General features: G+C 44.4%; 1 protein-coding gene across 2 annotated transcripts in view; it reads left to right on the plus strand.

Moving 5' to 3' along the window:
* The first annotated feature begins 1,921 nt into the window (after positions 1 to 1,921).
* The window catches only part of PLEKHH1 (pleckstrin homology, MyTH4 and FERM domain containing H1), a 49,980-nt gene continuing 31,059 nt past the window's right edge, over positions 1,922 to 20,842 (plus strand). Inside the window, exons 1-3 of one of the 2 annotated variants that reach the window (XM_074327312.2) lie at positions 1,928 to 2,185; positions 2,588 to 2,706; positions 9,816 to 9,955. In XM_074327312.2, coding sequence (XP_074183413.2) covers positions 2,661 to 2,706; positions 9,816 to 9,955 — 186 coding nt within the window. In that variant the 5' untranslated portion in view covers positions 1,928 to 2,185; positions 2,588 to 2,660. Of the gene's footprint in view, positions 2,186 to 2,587; positions 2,707 to 9,815; positions 9,956 to 20,842 lie in introns of both variants that reach the window. The other variant, XM_019733623.3, reaches the window with a different exon arrangement.

A 20,842-nucleotide genomic window follows, 5' to 3' on the forward strand; every position in this document is an offset into this window, starting at 1 on the left:
AAGTTTACAGAGCTGGGATTGAAACAGAGCCCAAAACAGGGGGAGGTCACACAGAGGAGTGAAGTTGGGAGACTAATGGCTAACAGTTTAATGAGGCTTTCTGTGTACTAGCAGTGTTCTCAAATCATCTGTGCCTATTAACTCATTTAAGCCTCCCCTTCTGAAAGCTTTGTACTTTGTGATAAATCACTTCATTGGCATGGGTGGGAGGGAAGGAAGGGGCACTTAAACCATTGATAGAGGTATAGGTTGGTGCAGTCTCCTTTGAGGGCCATTTGGCAGCATCTATTGGAATTTAACATTCATGTTGTGTTTAGAGCCAGTAATTCCACCTCTAAGTAATAAACCATAAAGATAGCCATACCTGTGGACCAAGCAAGAAGTACGTACAAATATAATCATTGTAGCAAGGTACATAATAGCCAAAGATTGGAAGCATCCTAAATGTCCATCATTAGGAATACTAGGGAAGCATTAAAAAATGTAAGGCATCTCTCCGTGTGCTGATATGTCACACTTAGAGTTGACAAATGGTAATGTCAAGAGAAAAAAGTAAGGGATGGTTCCTTAGTGTTGAAAGAAGGATATGAATACATATATACGACTATATATGTGAATATATATGTATTTAAGAATACATAAATACTTATATATGCATAAAATGTCTTGAAAGGACAGACACACAAACAACAGCAGTTGTGTTTGGGGAGGAGTGATCCCGGGAACAAGGGACAGGTCGGGAGGAACACTTACTTTTCATTGTTAGCTCTTCTGTATTATTTTAAATTATACTCTGTGCATGATTACCTATTCAAAGTGAATGCATGAATGAATGGATGAATGAATGTCCCTTACAAACGCCAGAGGATTTGCTTTTGGGTTTCCTTAGGCAATTTCCAGAGTGTTGAAGGGTACAGCAGAGCCCAGGGTCCCACAGTCTGGGGATGATCTACCCCAACCCCAGGAGCTATCAATCCATTTTCATTCAGATTCAGTCTCTGGAGTCCCACTGGCCCAGCTGAACTTGCACCATTGGCCTTCTGCCCTACTGGGACCAGTTTTCCATAGTCTCTGGACTCTCAAAATTGTTCATGAGAATCACCTGGGGAGCTTGTTAGCTGGGCTATTTCCCAGCCTCACCTCCAGAGATTCAGATTCAAACCTGGGATGGAGCCAGGGGATCCTTCACTACCGCCTGAAGAACTGGGCTGCGGTGGTGTTTGCCTCTGTTCAGTCCTTCGGGGAAGAACGCTTCTACCCCATACGCACCTAACCAAAAGTTGAATGTTCCAACCCCACTGGGTGTAAGATTATACTGGTGAGGTGAGGTGAGGGACTATAAGCCCTTCAAGAACAAGGGTACACTGAAGACGCCGCAGGCAGTGTATCCCGTTTGCCTGACTCCTTGGCCGGTTCCTTCAAATAAGTAATGTATGCATGCATGCATGCATGCATACATACATACATACATACATACATACGCAAGCAAATTACCCTTTGGGCTGTGATGACTTTTTCTTTTTTTTCCAACTTACAAATCAGAACGTTGATCTGTCAATGGGACAGAGTGTTTGGAATAAGAATTTCTGCTTCAAATATCCGGGCGTTAAAGTTTTACAGGTCGCCAAACTCTGGAAGAGGAGGAGGGTCCGCTCTTAAGTCCCATCCTGCGAGGGTCCCACGCTAGGCTGGGGGCTGAGCAGATCCCGGGGTGCCCTTGTGGTAGCTGGTGCGGCCTCCGCAAAGAGCCCGGGGTAGGGGCCGGGGAGAGCCCACCGCCCGCAGGGCCCCTCGGCCTCAGGGACTAGCCCAGCGCTGCGGAGAGGTGGGAGGCTGGAGCCTGCTGAGGTCATTTCCTGTGCCTCTCCGCGAGCCGCCCGAGAGCGCAGCCTGGCGCTCTGCCTTTAAGGAGCGGGCGGGGAGCGGGAGGAGCGAAGGGAACGCGGTGGAGCGTTGAATGGGGCGCAGCCAGGCGAGGCTCGCCTTTGTGCGGCCAGCCTGAGGGCACCCCTCCCGGCCCCAACCTCTCCCCGCCCCGCCCACCCCGACCCCTGCTGCCAGGGAGCGGAGACCCGGCGGCCGCTGCGGACTCAGACGAGAACGACACACAAGGTCAGGGGCGGACGGGCGCGGAGGGCGCCTGGGTGCGGAGTGCACGGCCGGGTGTCCCGGGAGCTCGTTGGAGGTGAGTGGCACCTTGCGCCCCGCGGGCAGGGATGGACTGGGGGATGTGCGCTGGCTGGGAGGGTGTTTGGCTCGGCCAAAAGGACCTGCTCCCTCCGGCCGGAGGGCAATTCCCGAGCAGGTGCCTCCTCACCTGGAACCGAGCTCTCGGTAGCTGGAAGCTCCGGGAGCCGCGGGTCCGACCCGGGAACCCGCACCGGGAGGCGAGGAGTATCCTGTCTCGGGAGGACGCAGAGTGGGGGACCGACTCTATCCAGTTGCTCTCGGGAAGGGCCCTCGGAGCGTCCTTGCAGAGGCTTCACACGGCGTCGCCAGTGCTCTGGTTCGCTTTCAGCCCTCCCTCTCCCCTCTCCACCTGAGGTCACATTATCGCTTCTAGTGTGATTTCTCGGTGGTTCTGTAGGACTCCTAATGGATCAGGCTCGACTCCTAGAGGCGGGTCAGCCGTGCGGAAAAGAAAACAAGTTGGGCGCCAAATGACAAGACAGCAGGAGCTTTGTGTCCTAGGAACCTCAGAGAGGAGTCAGTCACCAGGGACCAGGGGACCTTAATGGGGGTGGCAGAGGCAACGATGACCCTCATCTGGGAGTAGAATCCGCTCCCTGTTGGAGTTCTCCCTGCCAGGACATCTCCGTAAGCTTTTACTATGACTCCACTTCACAGAACTCTTCCCGACAGAGCTTTAGTTCTTAAAATGTTTCAAGCTATAACTTCTGCTTGAGAGATCATTTAAATAACAATCTCACTGGGAAAGTCCTCGGTTCCTTCATCAGACTTTTTGGATTGTCTTCTATGCGCTGGAGACTGCATATGGTAACATTACTTAACACTTGATAAAACATCAATTCCAGTGTTTCTGCATATTATCTCTGTTTTACAAAAGAGGAAACAGACTCAGAAAAATTGTGATTTGCCCAAGTTCATACAGCTAAAAGGTGGAAGAGGCAACACTGAAACCCAAACCTCCTAAATTCCGAATGTGGGGTTTGGTCCACTATCTGCACCCTCCCTCCCACAGGTGGTTGAGAGGGTCTGCTCAGAGATGGGTTGTGGTGGGATACACCCTGTACTCCCAAACTCATTGAAACTAACAACTGACAAAATGTGGTGCCCCTTTTGCCCTCTTCAGGAGTCAAGAGAGAAGGTGGAGATGTACCTCCCATTCTACTCTCCTGCTCATGCCTCTGGTGCCATTCTCCTCTGTCTATGAGGCTGTGTATCTGAGTGTGGGATCTGTGCTCCTCGTGGGTTCCAGAGTGCTTTATACATGTGGACGGTTAGGTGCCAGAATTCCCTGGCTCCTGACCTCAGTCACTTCACAGCAGGCTGGCTACTGAGCCACCATCCTGCATTCTCTGGCCAGCCCAGCAGAACCATTTTTTTTTTTTCCTTCTGTCAAAAACTAATTCAAAACTGACCTGTTCTGTGGGGAAACGCACTTATTGCTGGCTGGAGTGTGAATGAGAATAGCCTCAATGGAGGGCAATTTGGACCATTTGGCCATTTGAAAATGTATATCACTTAATCCTACAATTCCATTTCTGGGACTTTATCCTTCAGCTATATATGCTCTGATGTGTATGAAATGATATATATTCGTTGAATATTCATTGTAGCATTGTTTATTTTAGCAAAAGGTTTTAGACAACCCAAATGTCTATCAATAAGGGACTCTTAAATACAGTCGTGAACCGCTTAACGATGGGGATTTGTTCTGAGATGGGGATATGTTCTGAGAAATCGTTAGGTTGATTTCATCGTTGTGCAAAACTTCATAGAGTGCACTTTCACACACCTAGATGGTATAGCTGACTACACACTAGGCGATATTGTGTAGCCTATTGCTCCTAGGATAGAAACCTGTACAGCATGTGACTGTACAAAACAACATGAGATTAAATCAAGCACAAGACAAAATGGTGCAATCAAGAGACACGGTAGCCGGCATAACATGGTGTATTGTTTTACAGCAAACTTTTTTTTTAATAAGTAGAAAGAGTATATGCTAAAATAATGATAAAAAGTATAGTAAATCCATAAACCAGTAACCTAGTCATTTATTATCAATTATTATGTACTGTACATGGTTATGTGTTATACTTGTATACAACTGGTAGTGCAGGTTTGTTTATACCAGCATCACCACAGACACGTGAGTAATGCATTGTGTTATGACATTATGACAGCTACAACGTCACTATAATAGGAGTTTTTCAGCTCCATTATCTTATGGGACCACTCCATATATGGGTTTGTCATTGACCGAAACATTACATGGCACGTGAGTGTAAAATCATGTAGTAGCCATGCAATAGAATATAATAAAGCTGTTAAGAAGCATGCAAGGAAAATGGGGCAGATGTGTACATTGATGTAGGAATATTTCTAAGTTATGCACAGTGTGTTTAGTGTGCCACGTGTGTGTGTGCTCGTGCACAACATATATGTGAATGCTTGTATATATACTGACTATCTCTGGAAGACACAAAAACCCATAACAGTGGTTGCTTCTGGGATGAAGGACAGGAGTAGAAAGAAGCCTCACTTTGCATTATATACTTTTTGGTTCAACATAAAGAGAGAAAGTCATTTTTAAAAATTCCCTGACCTCTGTGAGGTGGCTATGGTCGTAAGCACCTCTGTGGGCCACATCTCTTCGTGGGTCCCTGGCACTGTTGATTTGCCTTGTTTGTTGATAGTAGTTGTCATTTATTGAGGGCTATTGTGTGCCAGGCTTTTGTAATATCTCCCTTAATTCTCAAAAAAATCCAACATAGTGTGGTCTATGAAATTGCCATTTTTAAAGATCAAAAATTGGTTAAATGTTGACAGTTTTATATGATTCAGCCTAATATTTTTGCCTTCCTCTACAAATATTATTGCCCTCAATTTCAAAATGGAACTGGGGCTCAGAGAAGTTAAGCAAAAGGTTTAAGGTCACAGATTAATTAGTGCCTGAGCCAGTATTCGAACCCTGGCCTCTTTGGTGCCAGAATGCACCAAACAACTATGTTCTGCTGTTTCTCTGTACTGATTTTGTTCTCAAGGGGCTGCTACTCATGGTTGTCCTAGCGCCTTCTTCTGATATTTAGACCCCTGACGGCTGGAACTTGCTCACCTTTTCCTGTCTCCCTCGACTTTGTGAAATGTGATACTCAGCACCCAAAAGAGGTCAAATGCATGTTGTTGGTTTGATCAGATGACAATGCAAGATCAGAGGGAGCTGTACCCCTGTGTCCACTCCCCCTCCCCCAGCTCTATCCTCAGAAAGGGGTCGCAGAGCTCTTTCTGTCCCATAGGTGGGCAGGTGGCCAGCCTAGTCTAACAGAGCACTTTCAGAAGATGGTGGTGGCCCATCACTAGCAAGTAGAAATCACCAAAGGTGCTCACATTCAGAGAGTGAACCATAGTGAGGTGACATGGGAGAGCCCAGTGGAAATTGTACCTAGAACCGACTCTGCGTTATCCTCTGATACCTCCTGCAGTGAACTCTGACCTCTCTCTTTTAGGCTCTTGTATTGATTGGCCCCCTTTGCAGGGAAGTTCCAGGATATTCAGACTATAGACCTGAGCCTCGCAAGCCACCAGACTTTCTTCATCTTTATGTCCCCAACTTTGCACGTAGGAATAACTTAACAAAAGTTTGTTGAATTAAATTTAATCTCAGTATTTTGTCAATGTCTGGTTAAATTCCTAAACTTGCCAGAGCCATCTCAGGTCAAGTTTTTGTTTTCCCTGATACGAGCCCAGAGTGTGAAGTCACCTAACCACTACCTGTGCCCTCTTTTCATGATGCGTCCTACCTGCAGCCCCTCCTTCCAAAGCATCTCTCCACTGATGTCTGCGGCCCTGACAGTCCAGGGTGCTGGAGGACTTAGGGAGTTCCAGAGCAGGTGTCAAGCCCATGGCAATCATTTGACTCTCATCGGCCAAGCAGTTTAGCATAATGGGCACTAGTGGGAGTCAAGAGAACTGGATTTCACAAGAATAGCCCTGAGTTGGTGATAATTATAGCTGGGTGGAGGGAACATGGGGCTTTAGTCTACTGTTCTCCCTACTTCCTACGTGTATTTGAAGATTTCTAGAATTAAAAATGAAAAAAAAAAAATTGAACTTGGTGTTGCCCGCAGCCCGAGACCCTTCTCTCATTTCCCCATCTATTTTTGTTTTACCATTAATGTTGTATTTGTGTTAGGCTAGCCTGGTAGCATGAGACTCTACCACCACTACTGAAGCATCTTCATGGAAAGAAGGCATTCTGTATGTTGGGAGATCAAGAATCCTAGCCCAGCTCTAATGCTGCTTAGCTCTGTGTCTAAGCAAGTCGCAGATGTGATCAATTTCCTCATCTGTTCATTGTGAGTAGTATCACTTGTCCTGCATCTCAGGGAAATGAAGATAAGGAGAGAAATAACACGGGTCGCAATGCTTTGAAAGGTTAAAAACCATTCTGTAAATTCATTTCTGCTCATCCTTGGGCATCTTTGTGGGAGGTACAAGAGCAAGTGACTTAGAAGGAGAGACTCCACTTACTGCTATCTTCCCTTAACAGCCTGTGTTTTATAGCTGCTGCTCCAACCACCTGCTTCTGTCGGAAGAGCCTCTGGGCCTCGTGCTTGGCAGCAGGCACCTTGCCCCAGAGCCCTCTTTGCTCTCCTCGCGTGCCGAGACACGTCTAGCATGATGCCTGCCCTCTCCCTAGCATCCCTAAGGCAGGGAGAGGATTATACATGCACCTGATTGGTTCAAAATCATGACATCATGACGATGCTTGATTGGGGAAAGCACTCCCTATAGCCTAGGTATAATCTCAGATATCAGGGGTAGGCAGAGGCCAATGACATATTTTATTTCCAAAGTCCCTGGAGATTTTGATAATGTGGGTTTCTACTCTCCCCCATGGAATCTGAGCCACAGCTTTGACAGTCAATAAGAGGGAATTAAAATTCACCAAACTCTTTCAACACCACGGAAGGATTAAGTTTCCCCTGCCCCTTGGTTTTACTTGGGTGCTTTCACCGCTAATTTTTAGCCCTGGGCTAGGTTGGAAGACTCAAGTCCTAGTTTAAGATCTGCTTTTTTTTATTTAAGGAAAAGCAAAAGCCTCTTAAAGGACAAAGCAAATCCAACACTAAGCCTGGGGGCCTTTTCTGGAGGCCCACAAGTTCTGTTTGGTCTTTTCAGCTGTGATCTTAGCTTAGAAAAGGTCATGTTTTGTTTTTGTCTTTTGTCTTCCTGCCCGTTCCAGTTGGTCCCAGTCCTTTGAGGTGGGGATTGCTGGGAGGTCACAATGTCAGGATTGTTTGGGATGACCGTTCTGGGAGAGAAGGGCTGAGGTCATGTGTCCAGTGTTCTGGGCAGCCCAGAACCGAAAGACTCAGACACCAGACCCATCAGTGGTTTCATTGTTGGGCCTTTCTCTACAGGTCGACTGACCCTCTTTTTTAAGCGAAAACTCGGGACACATGATAAATGTCTGTGCTTATGGTATTTATGGTGTCAGAATATATGAGACCAGAATGCCCTGGGTAATCTGGAATACAGGCTCACCTGGAAGATCCTAGAAAATATTTCTTTTATTCTTAACAATCCACCCAACTCTTTGTGAAATCAGAATTCTTTCCAGTTCCTGGATGAGTAAAGAGCACAGTGGCGAAGAACAGGGGCTTTGGAATGAGAATCCAGCCCCACTACTTACTCACTGTGAACCCTCTGTGTGAGGTAACCAATCTCTGAGTTCCTCAGTGTCCTTATGTGAGCGTGTGGAACTAGTGCCTGCCCCTTAACTCAGGGGTTGTTGTGATGAAAGAGGCCACACATGCCTCCATACAGCAAGAACTCAATAATCGATAGCTAGTTATGGTATGTCATGGGAGAAAGATACTTATAAAGGTCAAATGTGAGATGGGAAGTGATACTCGCGGTTAACCCATCAAGGGCAGGCTCACTGATGCACCAGGGTGATATTTGGTGACAGTATAGGAGGTAGCTGGGTTTTCTGAGGCCATGTTGCTCCTGAAAAAGGGAAAGGGGATTTTTTAAAAAGTAACAAATTAGCATAATGGAAAATTCCAGGCATGTATTCAAATAGAGAGACCAGTAAAAAGAACCCCCATATTTACCCATCATCCAGCTTCAGAAATTATCAACATTTTGACAAATCTTATTTCAAATCTTTTTTTTTCTTCTTTTTTTTTATTTTAAGGAGCGCGCAGCTCACAGTGGCCCATGTGGGGATCAAACCGGCAACCTTGGTGTTACTAGCACCACGTTCTAACCAACTGAGCTAACCGGCCACCCTGACAAATCTTATATGTCTCCCTCCCCGCCACTCTTCACCCCCTACCATAAAGTGTTTTAAAGCAAATCCCAGACATATTATTTCACCTGTAAGTCATGTGTATTTCTAACAGATAACATTTTAAAAAGTATCAATCTAAAAATTAATAACCATTCCTTAAAGTCATCTAATACTAGGGTAAGCATATGTCATGGTTGGGACAGACCAAATTTATGCTTGTTGCCAAGCATAATTATTACTAGCCCCCTAGCTGGAGGATTTCAAAGCCCTGGTGATGGATGTGTCTTCCAGCCCTTCTCTCTTCTGTGCTCACTCTATGCCTGTGTCTTCCGTCTCCTGCACATTCATATATCCTTCCTTCATTTTCTCATCCCAACCCTGCTTTTCTTCTCTAAAATATGCCTAGGAGACATCTGGGTAACTTCTCCTGGATGGGGAAATTATAAGTGTCTACTTGATTTGTTCTGAATTTGTATAAAGTGTTTTCCAAAGACTTGTGGCTTTCTCCAGAGGCTGCAGCAATAAATAAATAAATACACGCATGTACACACACACACACACACACACACACCAATTTTTCTCTGCATTTTATAGCTTAAAGGAAAGAGTGAGTATCTGTTCCAAAGCAGGATGATTTAATGACAATTGACAGAATCCGAACTGTATAGAAAATTGTCAAGTATTACATTTTCTTTCCATTTGTTCCCATATGAAATCTGTACAGCTGTAGTAGAATCAGAACTAAACTGGAAACCCGGATTCTGCTCCAGTGATCTGTGTGAATCCAGTTTAAACCTTCCTAAAAACCTCACCCACCCTGCATAGTCTGCCCATTTCCCTCCTCCTATTTATCTGTATATTGATTAGCTATTGTGACTGCATTGTAATTTTGCAATTAGACGTCCTTGAAAAACTCAAATTCAAGGGGGTTTGTCTTATTTATCTTTCCATCTCCAGTGCTTAGAACAGTATCTGGCATAAAAATGTTTGTTGAATGGATAAAAATTTGTTAAGTGGATAATTGAATGAACAACAAATGAGCCCTACTTTTCACTTCTGTCAAAATGAGACTAGGTTCTCACTATGGTTTCTAGGTTTTGTGATCTCCTGAGGTTGCTCAGCTAACTTACAATGGAATGGGACACACTGCGCTAAGAAAGGTGGCAATGGGACCGAGGGAGAGCAGTGACTGACTTACCGCCCTAGACCCGTTTCCTCTGTCCTCATTTGGTCTCCTCCTCCTCCTTTCCCCATATAACTCTTCCTCCCACATTTACCTATCTTTTCCTCTCTCTGTGTGCCGGTTCTCATGGCTCCCTGGAATATCCAGAAGTTGATTCCATCATGGCGGAACTCAAGGTGGAGACCCGGACCAGTATGGACTGGCAGAAGCGCTGCCTGGCCCTAGAAACCCAACTTTTCCGGTTCCGCCTACAGGCCAGCAAGATAAGGGAGCTGCTGGCTGACAAGGTGAGTCCTGGAGAGCAGGTAGCTGCCTAACCTCACGGCAGGGGTCAGTGTCAAGAGGGGCCAGAGTTAGAGAGGGAGAGTTGGGGAAGGTGAACTTTCTTTTCTTTTTTCTTTAGGTGTGTATGTATGTATTTATTTTTAATCAAAATGCACTTGACATATAACGTTATATAATTTAAGGTGTTCAAATGTTGATACATTTGATACATTAATGTATAGTAATATAGTTGCCATTGTAGTGATAAATAGCACCTCCATCATATTACATAATTACAATTTCTTCTTAGTGTGTATGTGTCTTAGTAGTTGGAATAAATAATTTAGTGGTTGGAATAATTAAGTTTTAGCAAGTTTGATTATTATAATACAATATTGTTGTCTATATTCACTGTACTGTGCATTAGATCCATAGAGCTCATTTATTACTCGTTGCAGGAAGGTGAACTTTTTTTTGTTTTTAAAGATTTTACTGGGGAAGGAGAACAGGACTTTATTGGGGAACAGTGTGTACTTCCAGAACTTTTTTCCAAGTCAAGTTGTTGTCCTTTCAATCTTAGTTGTGGAGGGCACAGCTCAGCTCCAGGTCCAGTTGCCATTAGCTGGTTGCAGGGGGCGCAGCCCACCATCCCTTGCGGGAGTCAAACCGGTGACCTTGTGGTTGAGAGCCCACTGGCCCATGTGGGAATTGAACCGGCATCCTTCGGAGTTAGGAGCACGGAGCTCCAACCGCCTGAGCCACCTGGCCAGCCCAGGAAAGTGAACTTTTAAAAGATGCTTCCCACACGTGCAAAACGAAACTCATCTGTGGTAGTTTTTTTTTTCTGAAGACCAATATAAAAGCAGTTTATTAAGCCATCATCCCGCATTCTTCCTTGCTGTGCTTCTTCATACGGCACACCAAAGAAATACACAAACCTTCTAGGTTCTCCATCACCTGTTCAGTCATGTGTGGCTACAGTGGAGGTTCTATTATTCCTTTAATAGCTCTTCTTCAGTGTGGGGGAGGAAGATGTTTTAGGAGAGAAGAATGGAAATCCCCATCCTCCTGCTCACCCTCTATTAAGCATAGGAACTATGGAAAGCAGCCTGGTTTCCTGGTGACAAGGGCACAGGCTTTGGAGCCAGACCCACCTGGCTCTGCCACTACTAGCTATCTGATCTTGGGCAAGTCCCTTCACCTCTAAGGCAGGGACACAAATGTCTCCCTTTCTGAGGTATTTTGAGAATTATGTCAGATCACATATATAAAGGTTCTGGCATAGAATAGATCTTAAATGGGGGCAATTTTTATCTTTACAGGCTTGGGTGGGCTGGTCTAGGAAAATAACCACCATTCATAATGTTTCTATGGAAAGACATTCTAAACGGCTGACTTCCAGTGGTATTTTGGAGCATCACCCTTCTAGAGAGAGGAGACCTGCACTGTGTGTGTGTGTGTGTGTGTGTGTGTGTGTGTGTGTGTGTGTGTGTCTTAATTGAATCAACCATTCTCTCTATAGTTTTGTTTATAGTATCCATCTGCTATCGATTCATTAGCAAACCTTTCTTTCATAGTACAAGAGTAAAATTCAGTCCACCCCTCTCCAAGTACTGTCAAAGTCTTGATTAGTAACGCCTGAGTAAGTGACCTGTTTTAGTGACAGGCCCACAACCTGGATTCCAGGAAGACAAGTTATTGGCGTCACCTCTGCATTTCCACTGCTGAGGGGTGTGGCCCTGGACTAGCCTGGACTAGAACTCATGAATGTTGGGTCTGCTGGGATTGCTGTCTTCCAGTTCAGACTTTGCAGAACAGACTGGCAGGCATGGATGTGGTTCAGGCACTGCTAATAGGAAGGGTAGGATTCCATCACCTCAGGGGAAGGGAAGCAGGCCCTAGACAGTGGTTCTCCAAGGGTGGTCCTGGGGCGCTTGTTAAGCATGTACAATCCTGGGCCCCACCCCAATCCTCCTTATCCAGGTCTCCTGGGGTGCTGCTCATACTCTGCATGTTTAGCAAGCTCCCAGAAATTGGTTTCATACCCTATAAAATGTGAGAGCCTTGCCTTAGGATATGGTATTGGGGAAGCTGTGCGAGGGAAGGAAAGGATAAGTGGGGATCAGCCAGCTGATCTACACACATTTCAGAGGGAAGAGACTTCTGTTTCTAGTAATAGGAGCAACAAAATAACCTAAAGAAGAAGAAGAAGAAGAAGGAGGAAGAGGAGGAGGAGGAGGAGAGGAGGAGAAGAAGAAGAAGAAGACCAACACTATGAAACACCTAGAAAAACTGCTGAATTAAATATTTAAAATATCCTTCTCAGTGCAGAGCTGTGCACTGAAAAAAGTAAGAGGAATCCTGAGTGGGCAAAACAAAGAGGAAAACCCTGAGTGGTACCCAGCTCTGGCAGCTGATTGGGATGGGGGATGGGGTTGGCCTTCCTTTAATAATGAAAGGCTTGAGGTTTGAGTTTTAACATCTGTGGAGACAGAAATGAGGTCTGGCCACGTTGGAAACTGGACCTGAAACTGAAACTTCCATGTAAAGTCAGGACTCTCAAAGGGCTTTACCCTAAATGAAAAGGTAGACAAAGAAAAGGAAATCATCCACCAGCACAGGGAGATGATGGAACAGCTTCTCATACTTAGCTGAGGCTCTGGGCAAAAAAAAAAAAAGGGGAAAAAGAAAGAAAGAAAAAGATAAAAAAGAATGTTCACTGAGAACCTGATTATATTGGTTTAACATTAGAATTTATACCACCGTGTTTCCCTGAAAATAAGACCTAGCCAGACAATATAAGACCTTCCAGACAATCAGCTCTAATGCGTCTTTTGGAGCAAAAATTAATATAAGAGCCGGTATTATATTATATTATATTTTATATTATATTATATCTGGTCTTATAGTAAAATAAGACCGGGTCTTACAGTAAAATAAGACTGGGTCTTACTTTAACTTTTGCTCTAAAAGACGCATTAAAGCTGATTGTCTGGCTGGGTCTTATTTTCGGGGAAACACAGTAGCTGTGTGGACTGGGAACCCTATGTTCTGGGCCTGCGACACCCCTGGAAGACCTTGTAGGAACAGATTCAGAACGTCTCTGGAGAAACTAGACCTCAACCCAGATCATACAGGATTTCCACAGGAAAAAAGAAAAACATTAGTGAAGGTGAATATATGATCCAAAATGACTAAATACTGAGAGAATAATCTACAGTAAGTAAGAGTCCACATACACAGGAAACAACTGGATTACACCCCCTAAGAATTTAAAATAGAACTGTTGGTGAGATCCTATAAAATAAATGAGTTCAAAACTATTGAAGACATAATGAAGTAATTGAAAACATGAGACAAAAACAAGACACTCTTCGAAAGGATCAGGTAGTCTTGAAAAAGAACCAAGTAGAACTGCTAGAAGTGAAGAATGTTCTCATTGAAATTGAATGTTCAGTGGTTAGATTAAATATCAGATTAGGCCCCACTGAAGGCAGACTTAGTGAATGGAAAGAGGGACCTGAGGAAACAATCCAGAATGCCACACAGAGACAGACACAGAGGCTGAGATATGGGTTCTAGAATGACAAGATTCTATATTAGATTACAGAAGTGGAGAAGAGAATGAAGAAGAGGCATTACTCAAAGAGATAATGGGTTTAAAGTTTCCAAACTTGGTGAAAGGCATGAAGCCTCAGATTCAGGAAATAGAAGAGCCTAAGCAGGGTAAATTCTGTTTTTAAATCCATGCCTACTATATTAGCTAGACCATATTAATAGTTTGACTGCTGCAAGAAAGAACCCAAAGTAACAATGGCTTAAACCATGTAGTGTCCTGGACTTAAGCAGTCTAATTCTAGAGTGATGCCTACAGCATGTTTGAAGACTGTTCATCCTGATATCAACCCAACCCCTTTCCTTTTTAAGTGCATGATCTGGAGGTTACATTTATTCCTTCTATTCATAGACCAGTGGGCAAAATTTGGTTATACCCAGCCGCAGGGAATATTGTAAAGTGTAGTTTTTATTTTGGATAACAATGTGTTCTGCGGAGTTGGAAGTTCTGTTTTATAAGAGAGAGAAGGGGAGAACAGACAGGGAGCAGAATTGGGGAACAATAAGCAGTCTTTAAGTCTAGAATAATAGTAATAATAAATAGAGTATATAACTTTCAAATCAGGAGAGCAGGGAAATGGAATAAAGAAAGTCTATTAAATCTAGGCAGTGAGAGGGGGGGAAAAAGAGTATAGAAAAAGAGGATTAAATAGAAAGCACAAAATGCAACCGTAGAAATAAATCCAAATATATTGATCACAAGCAGACATATACAAGAATGTATATTGCAGCATTGACGAATGAAAAATTGGAACTATTTTAAGTGTCTATCAATGGGAGATGGATAAACAGATTGCATGTATTTGTGCAATGGAGTACTACATTGCAGTTAAAAATAAATCAAGTGGAGCTACATGTGTATGATCAGTAAATCTCAAAAAACAACATTGAACAAAAAAGGTCAGAAGGATACATATAGAACAGTACATTTTCTATAAAGTTTGGAAACATGCAAAATGGTACTATCTGTTGTTTAGGGGTGTATACAAATAAGATAAAAATGTAAACACAACCGAGTATAGAGTAAATACCAGAAGGAGAGGAGTAACATTGGGGAGAAGTACACAGGTGGCCTCAACTCTCTGTAGTGGTCCATTTCTTAAAAACATCAGAAGCAGACATGACAAAAATTAAGATTTGATAGAGCTGAATGGTGGATACATGTTTTTAAAAAAATTGTTTTCTCCATGTTTCTGTTGTCCTGAAATATTTTGTAATAAGATGTGTTTTAAAGTGCCTCCCTCCCCTATTCCCCAGGGGCTTTAAACACATTATTAATAAACACCTTTTCTCTCCACAGCTTCTTGGGTCTGGGTAGGTTCTCTTCTAGGCTGTCTTTGATCATCAGGTAACCGGGATGCCCATCCATGCAAATGTTGGGAGCTCAGAGTGTAACTTGGGTAGAGAAAAAGGAAGCATACAGACACAGGGCAGGAGACCAGGTGTGGGAGGGAAAAGGAGAGAGAAAGAAATTTTGACTAGAGGTCATGGGCTGGGAGACTTAACATTTTCGCTGCGATGTTGTCTGTAGTCGAATGATACTTCTGTGCCGTCGACTGTGGCATTCGGCTTGACCACAAGCTCAGTGTTCCAGAAAGGAAGTTTAGGAAAGCAGACGTACATTTTTTCCATATTTTTGTGTTTTTCAAGAATGAAGAGCAATTAGGAAATTTTTATACTTCAAAGTAATCATTTACTTTAATAAAATGTAGCACCTTAACTGTATTTACTTAAAAATATAAATACTGTAATTATTTTCTGTGGATTTTTGACACATTTTGGAGAACAAACTTGAAATCAATGAAATAATGAAAAGGTTAAGGAAGAGGGCTGAGACTTCTGGAAGAGGTGCTGGACCCTCTTGGCAGGAATCCTTATGGACAGAAAGACCGTGTTGCTCAGTGTTGGGGCTGTGTCTGTCCCCTGCAATCATCCCTAAACTAACAGGATAGGTTCAACAGTTCACTGAGAATTTCCCCCCGTACATCAAGGTAAGTTTCAGATCCCAGGACGAGATGACTCTAGTTTCTCAGGACAGCTCCTTCTGTGGCTGAGCCCTGCTCTAGTCTCTGTCCCTCCTCTCAGAACTTACTTGCCAGTCATCATCAGTACCGACCTGCACCTGGGTGAGCCAGGTCAGCTGAGGCCTCTGGCCAGCCCTCTTACTTGCCTGCCCCCTCCACCACTCTACACAGTTTGCTCGCCAGTGCAGACAAGATGCAGAGCCTGGATGACTGATGGCCACTCACTCATTGCTGGCCATGGCGCAGGGCAAGCGAAGCCTGGGTGTTTGCCAGGGGACTGGCCCTGCGTGGAATCCGATTCCACCCATTGGCTGCTAAGGCTTGGAAGCGTGTCTTTCCTCCTTCCCCACCACACAGCCTGCTCATCCCTGACTCCCTCTTGCAGAATTGCCATGCTACACATGGGATAATCTATACTACAAAAACATTTGTTTAAAGAAAAAATGTCAAGGCTACCAGATAATCCCTCACCTAAGGGTGAGAGAGGAGAGGAAAGGTTTGGAGAGGAGACAGTAGGAGACCTTGTTTCTGCTAACACCTCTCAAGGTCTGGTGTGCCCCTGTCATGGACACCCAGATTGCCAGGGCCACCCCATTCTGGAGCCAGATGAGTTGTGGGTTCACTTCCATCCAGTACAGGAGTTGAGGAAATGGCTACTGTGTTGGAGTTCACATTTGCTCTGCTCCCTGGCAGCTATTTCCCCAGCTCTCTTCCTTAATGTGCTGAAGTCACAAAGGCTAGCGGGTCACTTTAAAACTTGATACTGTTCTAAGAGGCTGGATCGATGCATATTGAAAATCCCTTGGACTTTTTCATTTTTGCTAAACTTGTGCCTCAATTATCCCATCAGAAAAGCGGGAATTTATCCACAAAAGAATTTTGTAGGGATCGCCATGATGAACATGGCATCATACAGGTTTGAACTGTATGATGAACTGATGAACTGATACAGGTTTACAATTTTTTATTTATTTACTCCCTGTCTGCTTCCAAAAGGATTTGAGTGGATTTATTTATTAGAAGAAACAATATAATAAAACAACCCTCATTTTTTAGCTTGAATATTTTTAACTGAAGTAGCTTTTCCCAAGTCCCGTCCCAATGGGGCTGTGTGCACTTTCTCTTTTCTAGAATCCCTTACTAGTTTCGCCAACCCAAGTTTGAAATGCAGTAACTCAGTTTTATATTTATATACCAACAATTTGTCATTCAGGACTTTTTGGGGGAATGTATAAATGGCTCAGTTTAGTTTCCTTAAACAAAAGAACAATGACTATTGCTCCTCCCCCCTCAGACCATGGATTATACAGAGGCGGTGACTTAGTTCAGGCACCAGCTTCACAATGTGTGGATAGAGCACGAGGCCCAGTAAAACATCCTTAAATACCGCAGAATTTGTGAAAAGGCCAGGTACTATAAAAGGAGACTACTAGGGCTGTCAGGACTAGTTGGAAATACATTGAAGTCTGCGTAACGTCATCTCAGAATTGGCCTTAGCAGATCTCTGTGCTGACAGAGGCAATTTGCTATAGGAGCAGGTGTCTTCTAGAACTTTTATTCATTGTGTATGAGAGACAGAGAGAGAGAGAGAGAGAGAGAGAGAGAGAGAGAGAGAGGATAGAAGGGGAGGGGTTTATTGTTTTTCTAACTCCCCATTTTTCATAAGGTCCTCTACAGTAGTTCTCAGGAAACATAGCATTGATAGAGCTCTGTACTCCTGTAAAGCCATTCAAGAAGCCCTTTGCTGTTGGGGCTTGGCCCTGATGCATCCCCAAAGGAATCAACTAGCTTTGCTTTGTATTTTGTAGCCAGTCTAGTGTTTTCTACAATGTGATCTCTGAACCACCTGTATCTGTATCACCTGGGATTTTTTTTTTCAAGCACCTTACTGGGCCTGTGCCTCAGACTTGCTAAATAAAAACCTCTGTGGACAAGGCCCAGGAATCTGCCTGTAACGGTCCACATGGATCCTAACACACACCTGGAAGTCTGAGATCTACTACCACAAACTCCTGCCACGGCCTTTTCCTGGGGCCCCGTTCAGCTGCTCTTCTCATGGATGCCTGGAGCCCCATGTGCCCAGAGGAGGTCTGGGCTGTGGGGGTCCAGTGAAATCCACAGACTAGACTTAGAACTCTTTCTCTCCTGCTTCTTCTGCAGTCAGACACCAGGTCAGACCCCACTGTATTTTACATACTTGGGAATAAGCATATGATTTCAGTGGAACAAAAAATACTAAAAAAATAAAGTTGAAAACCACTGTCTTTGATGACAACAGATTTAGAACCATTTAATTGCTAAAACTGGGGTTTGCAAACTCAAACGCTTGCAGATAACTTAGATAAATGACAAAGGTGGATTCTGGGGAGATTCAAGGGAACATGCTACAGCTAGAGGAAGAAGTGGTTATTGACATAAGAAATACAACCCTAGTGTTTCCAGATCTTCTGAGTTTTCAAGAGAAGCTGAAGTCGGGGATTGTTTGTGGAATCTGGGTTTTTACGTGACGTGTTAGAGGCACAATAGATGACAGTACAGTAGACTCTGGAGCCAGTACTCCTTAGTTTGAATCCTGGCTCTGTCTCTTAGCTGTGTGACCTTAGGCAAGTTACGTAACTGCTCTGTGGCCGTTTCCTTATCTGTACAACAGGGATAATAATAGTACCTGTCTCCTAGGATTGAGATGAGGATTAAACAAGTTAATACGTGTAAAGTGCTTAAGGCAGTGCCATACACATAGAAGTGGCCTTGTTTAGTTATATCTGTGTCGGCTAAATGCCCACATGCTGTAGGTCTTACGCCACATGCTGTAGGCTAACAGCTGGCAACCTCTGGCTTAAAGGCATTCTTTCTGTAGATGGATTCTGTGCAGGTTGTCATCAACTATGACGTTCCTATCGTTTATCATCTGAACTGGGACACTTTGGAGAGCGAGAGGAGGCCCTATTACTAATTATTTCAGATGACAGGTGCACACCAGACTGTCCCAGCAAACTGGTATCCCTGGTCCTAAGTGCCATCTGGAAAACCAACAAGTAACTTCTACCTGTACACTTCTTAGCAAGGGCCAGGTTGTGCACATGAGATTACGTGAGGCATCCTGTGTCATCCTCGGAACAACCCTAGGAAGTGAAGACTCATCACTCTCTTTACTGGTGAGGAAACTTAAGGCACACAGAGATTAGGGGATTTATCTAAAGCCGTACTGTGGCAGAGCTATTTGGGTTCCAGAGCCTTAGCGCTTACCTGTACCATTCAGTGTGTGCAAGGCGGTAGCCAGAATGCTGGACCCCTTTTTCAAAGGGGCAGCTAAGACCCAGGATGGCATGGTTCTTGGCTCAGGCACTGCTCAGCACGCTGGACTGTGCTGGGAGCGCAGGAGAGCACCCACTGCTCCCCCCGCCGTGGGGCTGGTATTTCCCAGCCTCACTGAGTGTTATAAGGAGCTGTGGACACTGGGCTTAAATACCAGGTTGGTGCCAAGTACATTTCATCAGTTCACTGCAGCCAGTTCTCAGGCAGCTTATGAGTCTCACGTGCAAGTTGCAGCTGGTGAAAGTGGATCCCGCCTAAAAGTCAGCTGCCTTAACCTGACACCTCCTTGGCTGGCAGGTCACCTCAGGCCCACAGATTAAAAGGACAGCTGAGGACACGGTCCTAAGGAACCCTCTGAGAGGAGAAACAGTACCCAAAAAAGGGGTGGCCCACCTGTAGCGCCAGCTTTCCAGAGCTCCCGGTGTGGCCCTGTAAATAAGTGTAAAGAAGAATGGTGTGGCATCATGAAAAGTATTCATGCTGGGATTAAGAGAAGAGTTCAAGAACTATAAAAATGACATTCCAGCATAGACACACCTGGGAGTATTTCAGCAGCAGTGGAGAACATGCATTTTCATAAGAAAGGAGGGAAACATGATATTAGAAATATTCTCTTCCAACGAGGGTGACAGAATGTTGATAATAGTTGGAGAACAGTGATGAACACATAAATGGTCACTATTCTCTTCTTAAAAATTGCCAGATGTTTAAAATGTTTTCACTGTTCAGAAATTAGTTTTATTAAAAAAGAAGAGTCCAGCATAAAGGTGAATACAAAATGCTTTGAGTCTTGAGTGTCCTTGCCGGGAAGATAAGAACAGCTGGGAGCGTCGGCAGCATGAGGACCCTGTGGCAGCTGGCCCAGGGCTGGGAGGAGACCTTCCTTTCCATCTGCTTTGGTGATAGCGTATCTTGAAGGGGTCTTCCAATCTTGAGGGAAAAAACGCTTACCATGTTGTCAACAATGGAGTGATTTCTGGCTCTGACCAGTGTCACTGGCCCGGCCAGAAGGTAGGACCCACACACATTCTATTCTTCATTCTACTTTGGTTTCTCCATCTGTAAAAGAGAAAGCCAAGGTTTTCCATCAGATGAAGTTAGAAAATATCAGACAGTCATTGCAGTAGGTCACGGAGATGTTCGATCTAAATGGTCCAGCTAACGGTCAATCTAAGACACTGGTCAAGAATCCAAAGCCTTCCCATTCAGTATTTCATTGTGTTCTTAAGAAATGAAATGCTCCCAGTAATTGCATTATTTAGAGTTGTTTCTGATGTGGGCAAATATTTCAACTCTGGCTAGTGTAAGCAAACAGGCAATTTACTAGGATCCTGGAAGAGCTCACAGAACTGAAGGAACTACCAAACAATTACAACTTGGTGAAGTGTGTGTATGTTTTCCAATGTAGCCCCCTGGCTCTTGTCTCTCCATCCCAGATTTTAGATTTTTGGGGAGAGAGAACCTGATTGGCCCAGTCAGGTCTGGTGTCAAAGGTGGAAGGGTTATTTAATACAAACCGTTTCACTGAGGGCCACCACTATGTGTGTCCCCCCCCAGTAGGATTCTTTTTGTGCTGGGCAGCCACCCCATAATCATAATGTTGGTTTATACTATGCTGGTATCTTCCTGTAGCTGCAAAGCGAACCATCCCACCCTCTCAGGCTTCAGCTGAGAGGTTTGATCATGATTATTAAACCCAGGAAAGGAAGGAAGAGATGCAAGCATCCTGAGCCTGAGTGCCTGAATGCCTGTCAAAAGTGGTCCTGTCTGTTGGGAGCCCCAGGGACATTTTTGTTTTAAATCTCGAGTTTTACATGGGAACCTCAGATCTTTTCAGAAGGAATGTGTACTGAAAGCATCTGTGTCTTCCCACCGGGGGGGGAAGAAATGGATGAGGAAGGGCTACCCTGAGAAAAGAGTGGCCCCAGGTTCTCAAACACGAACTATTTCTGGGTA

Source organism: Rhinolophus sinicus, chromosome 3, assembly GCF_057876585.1.
Source record: "Rhinolophus sinicus isolate RSI-liver-muscle chromosome 3, RSI-T2T, whole genome shotgun sequence".
In the NCBI taxonomy this organism is placed as follows: domain Eukaryota; kingdom Metazoa; phylum Chordata; class Mammalia; order Chiroptera; family Rhinolophidae; genus Rhinolophus; species Rhinolophus sinicus.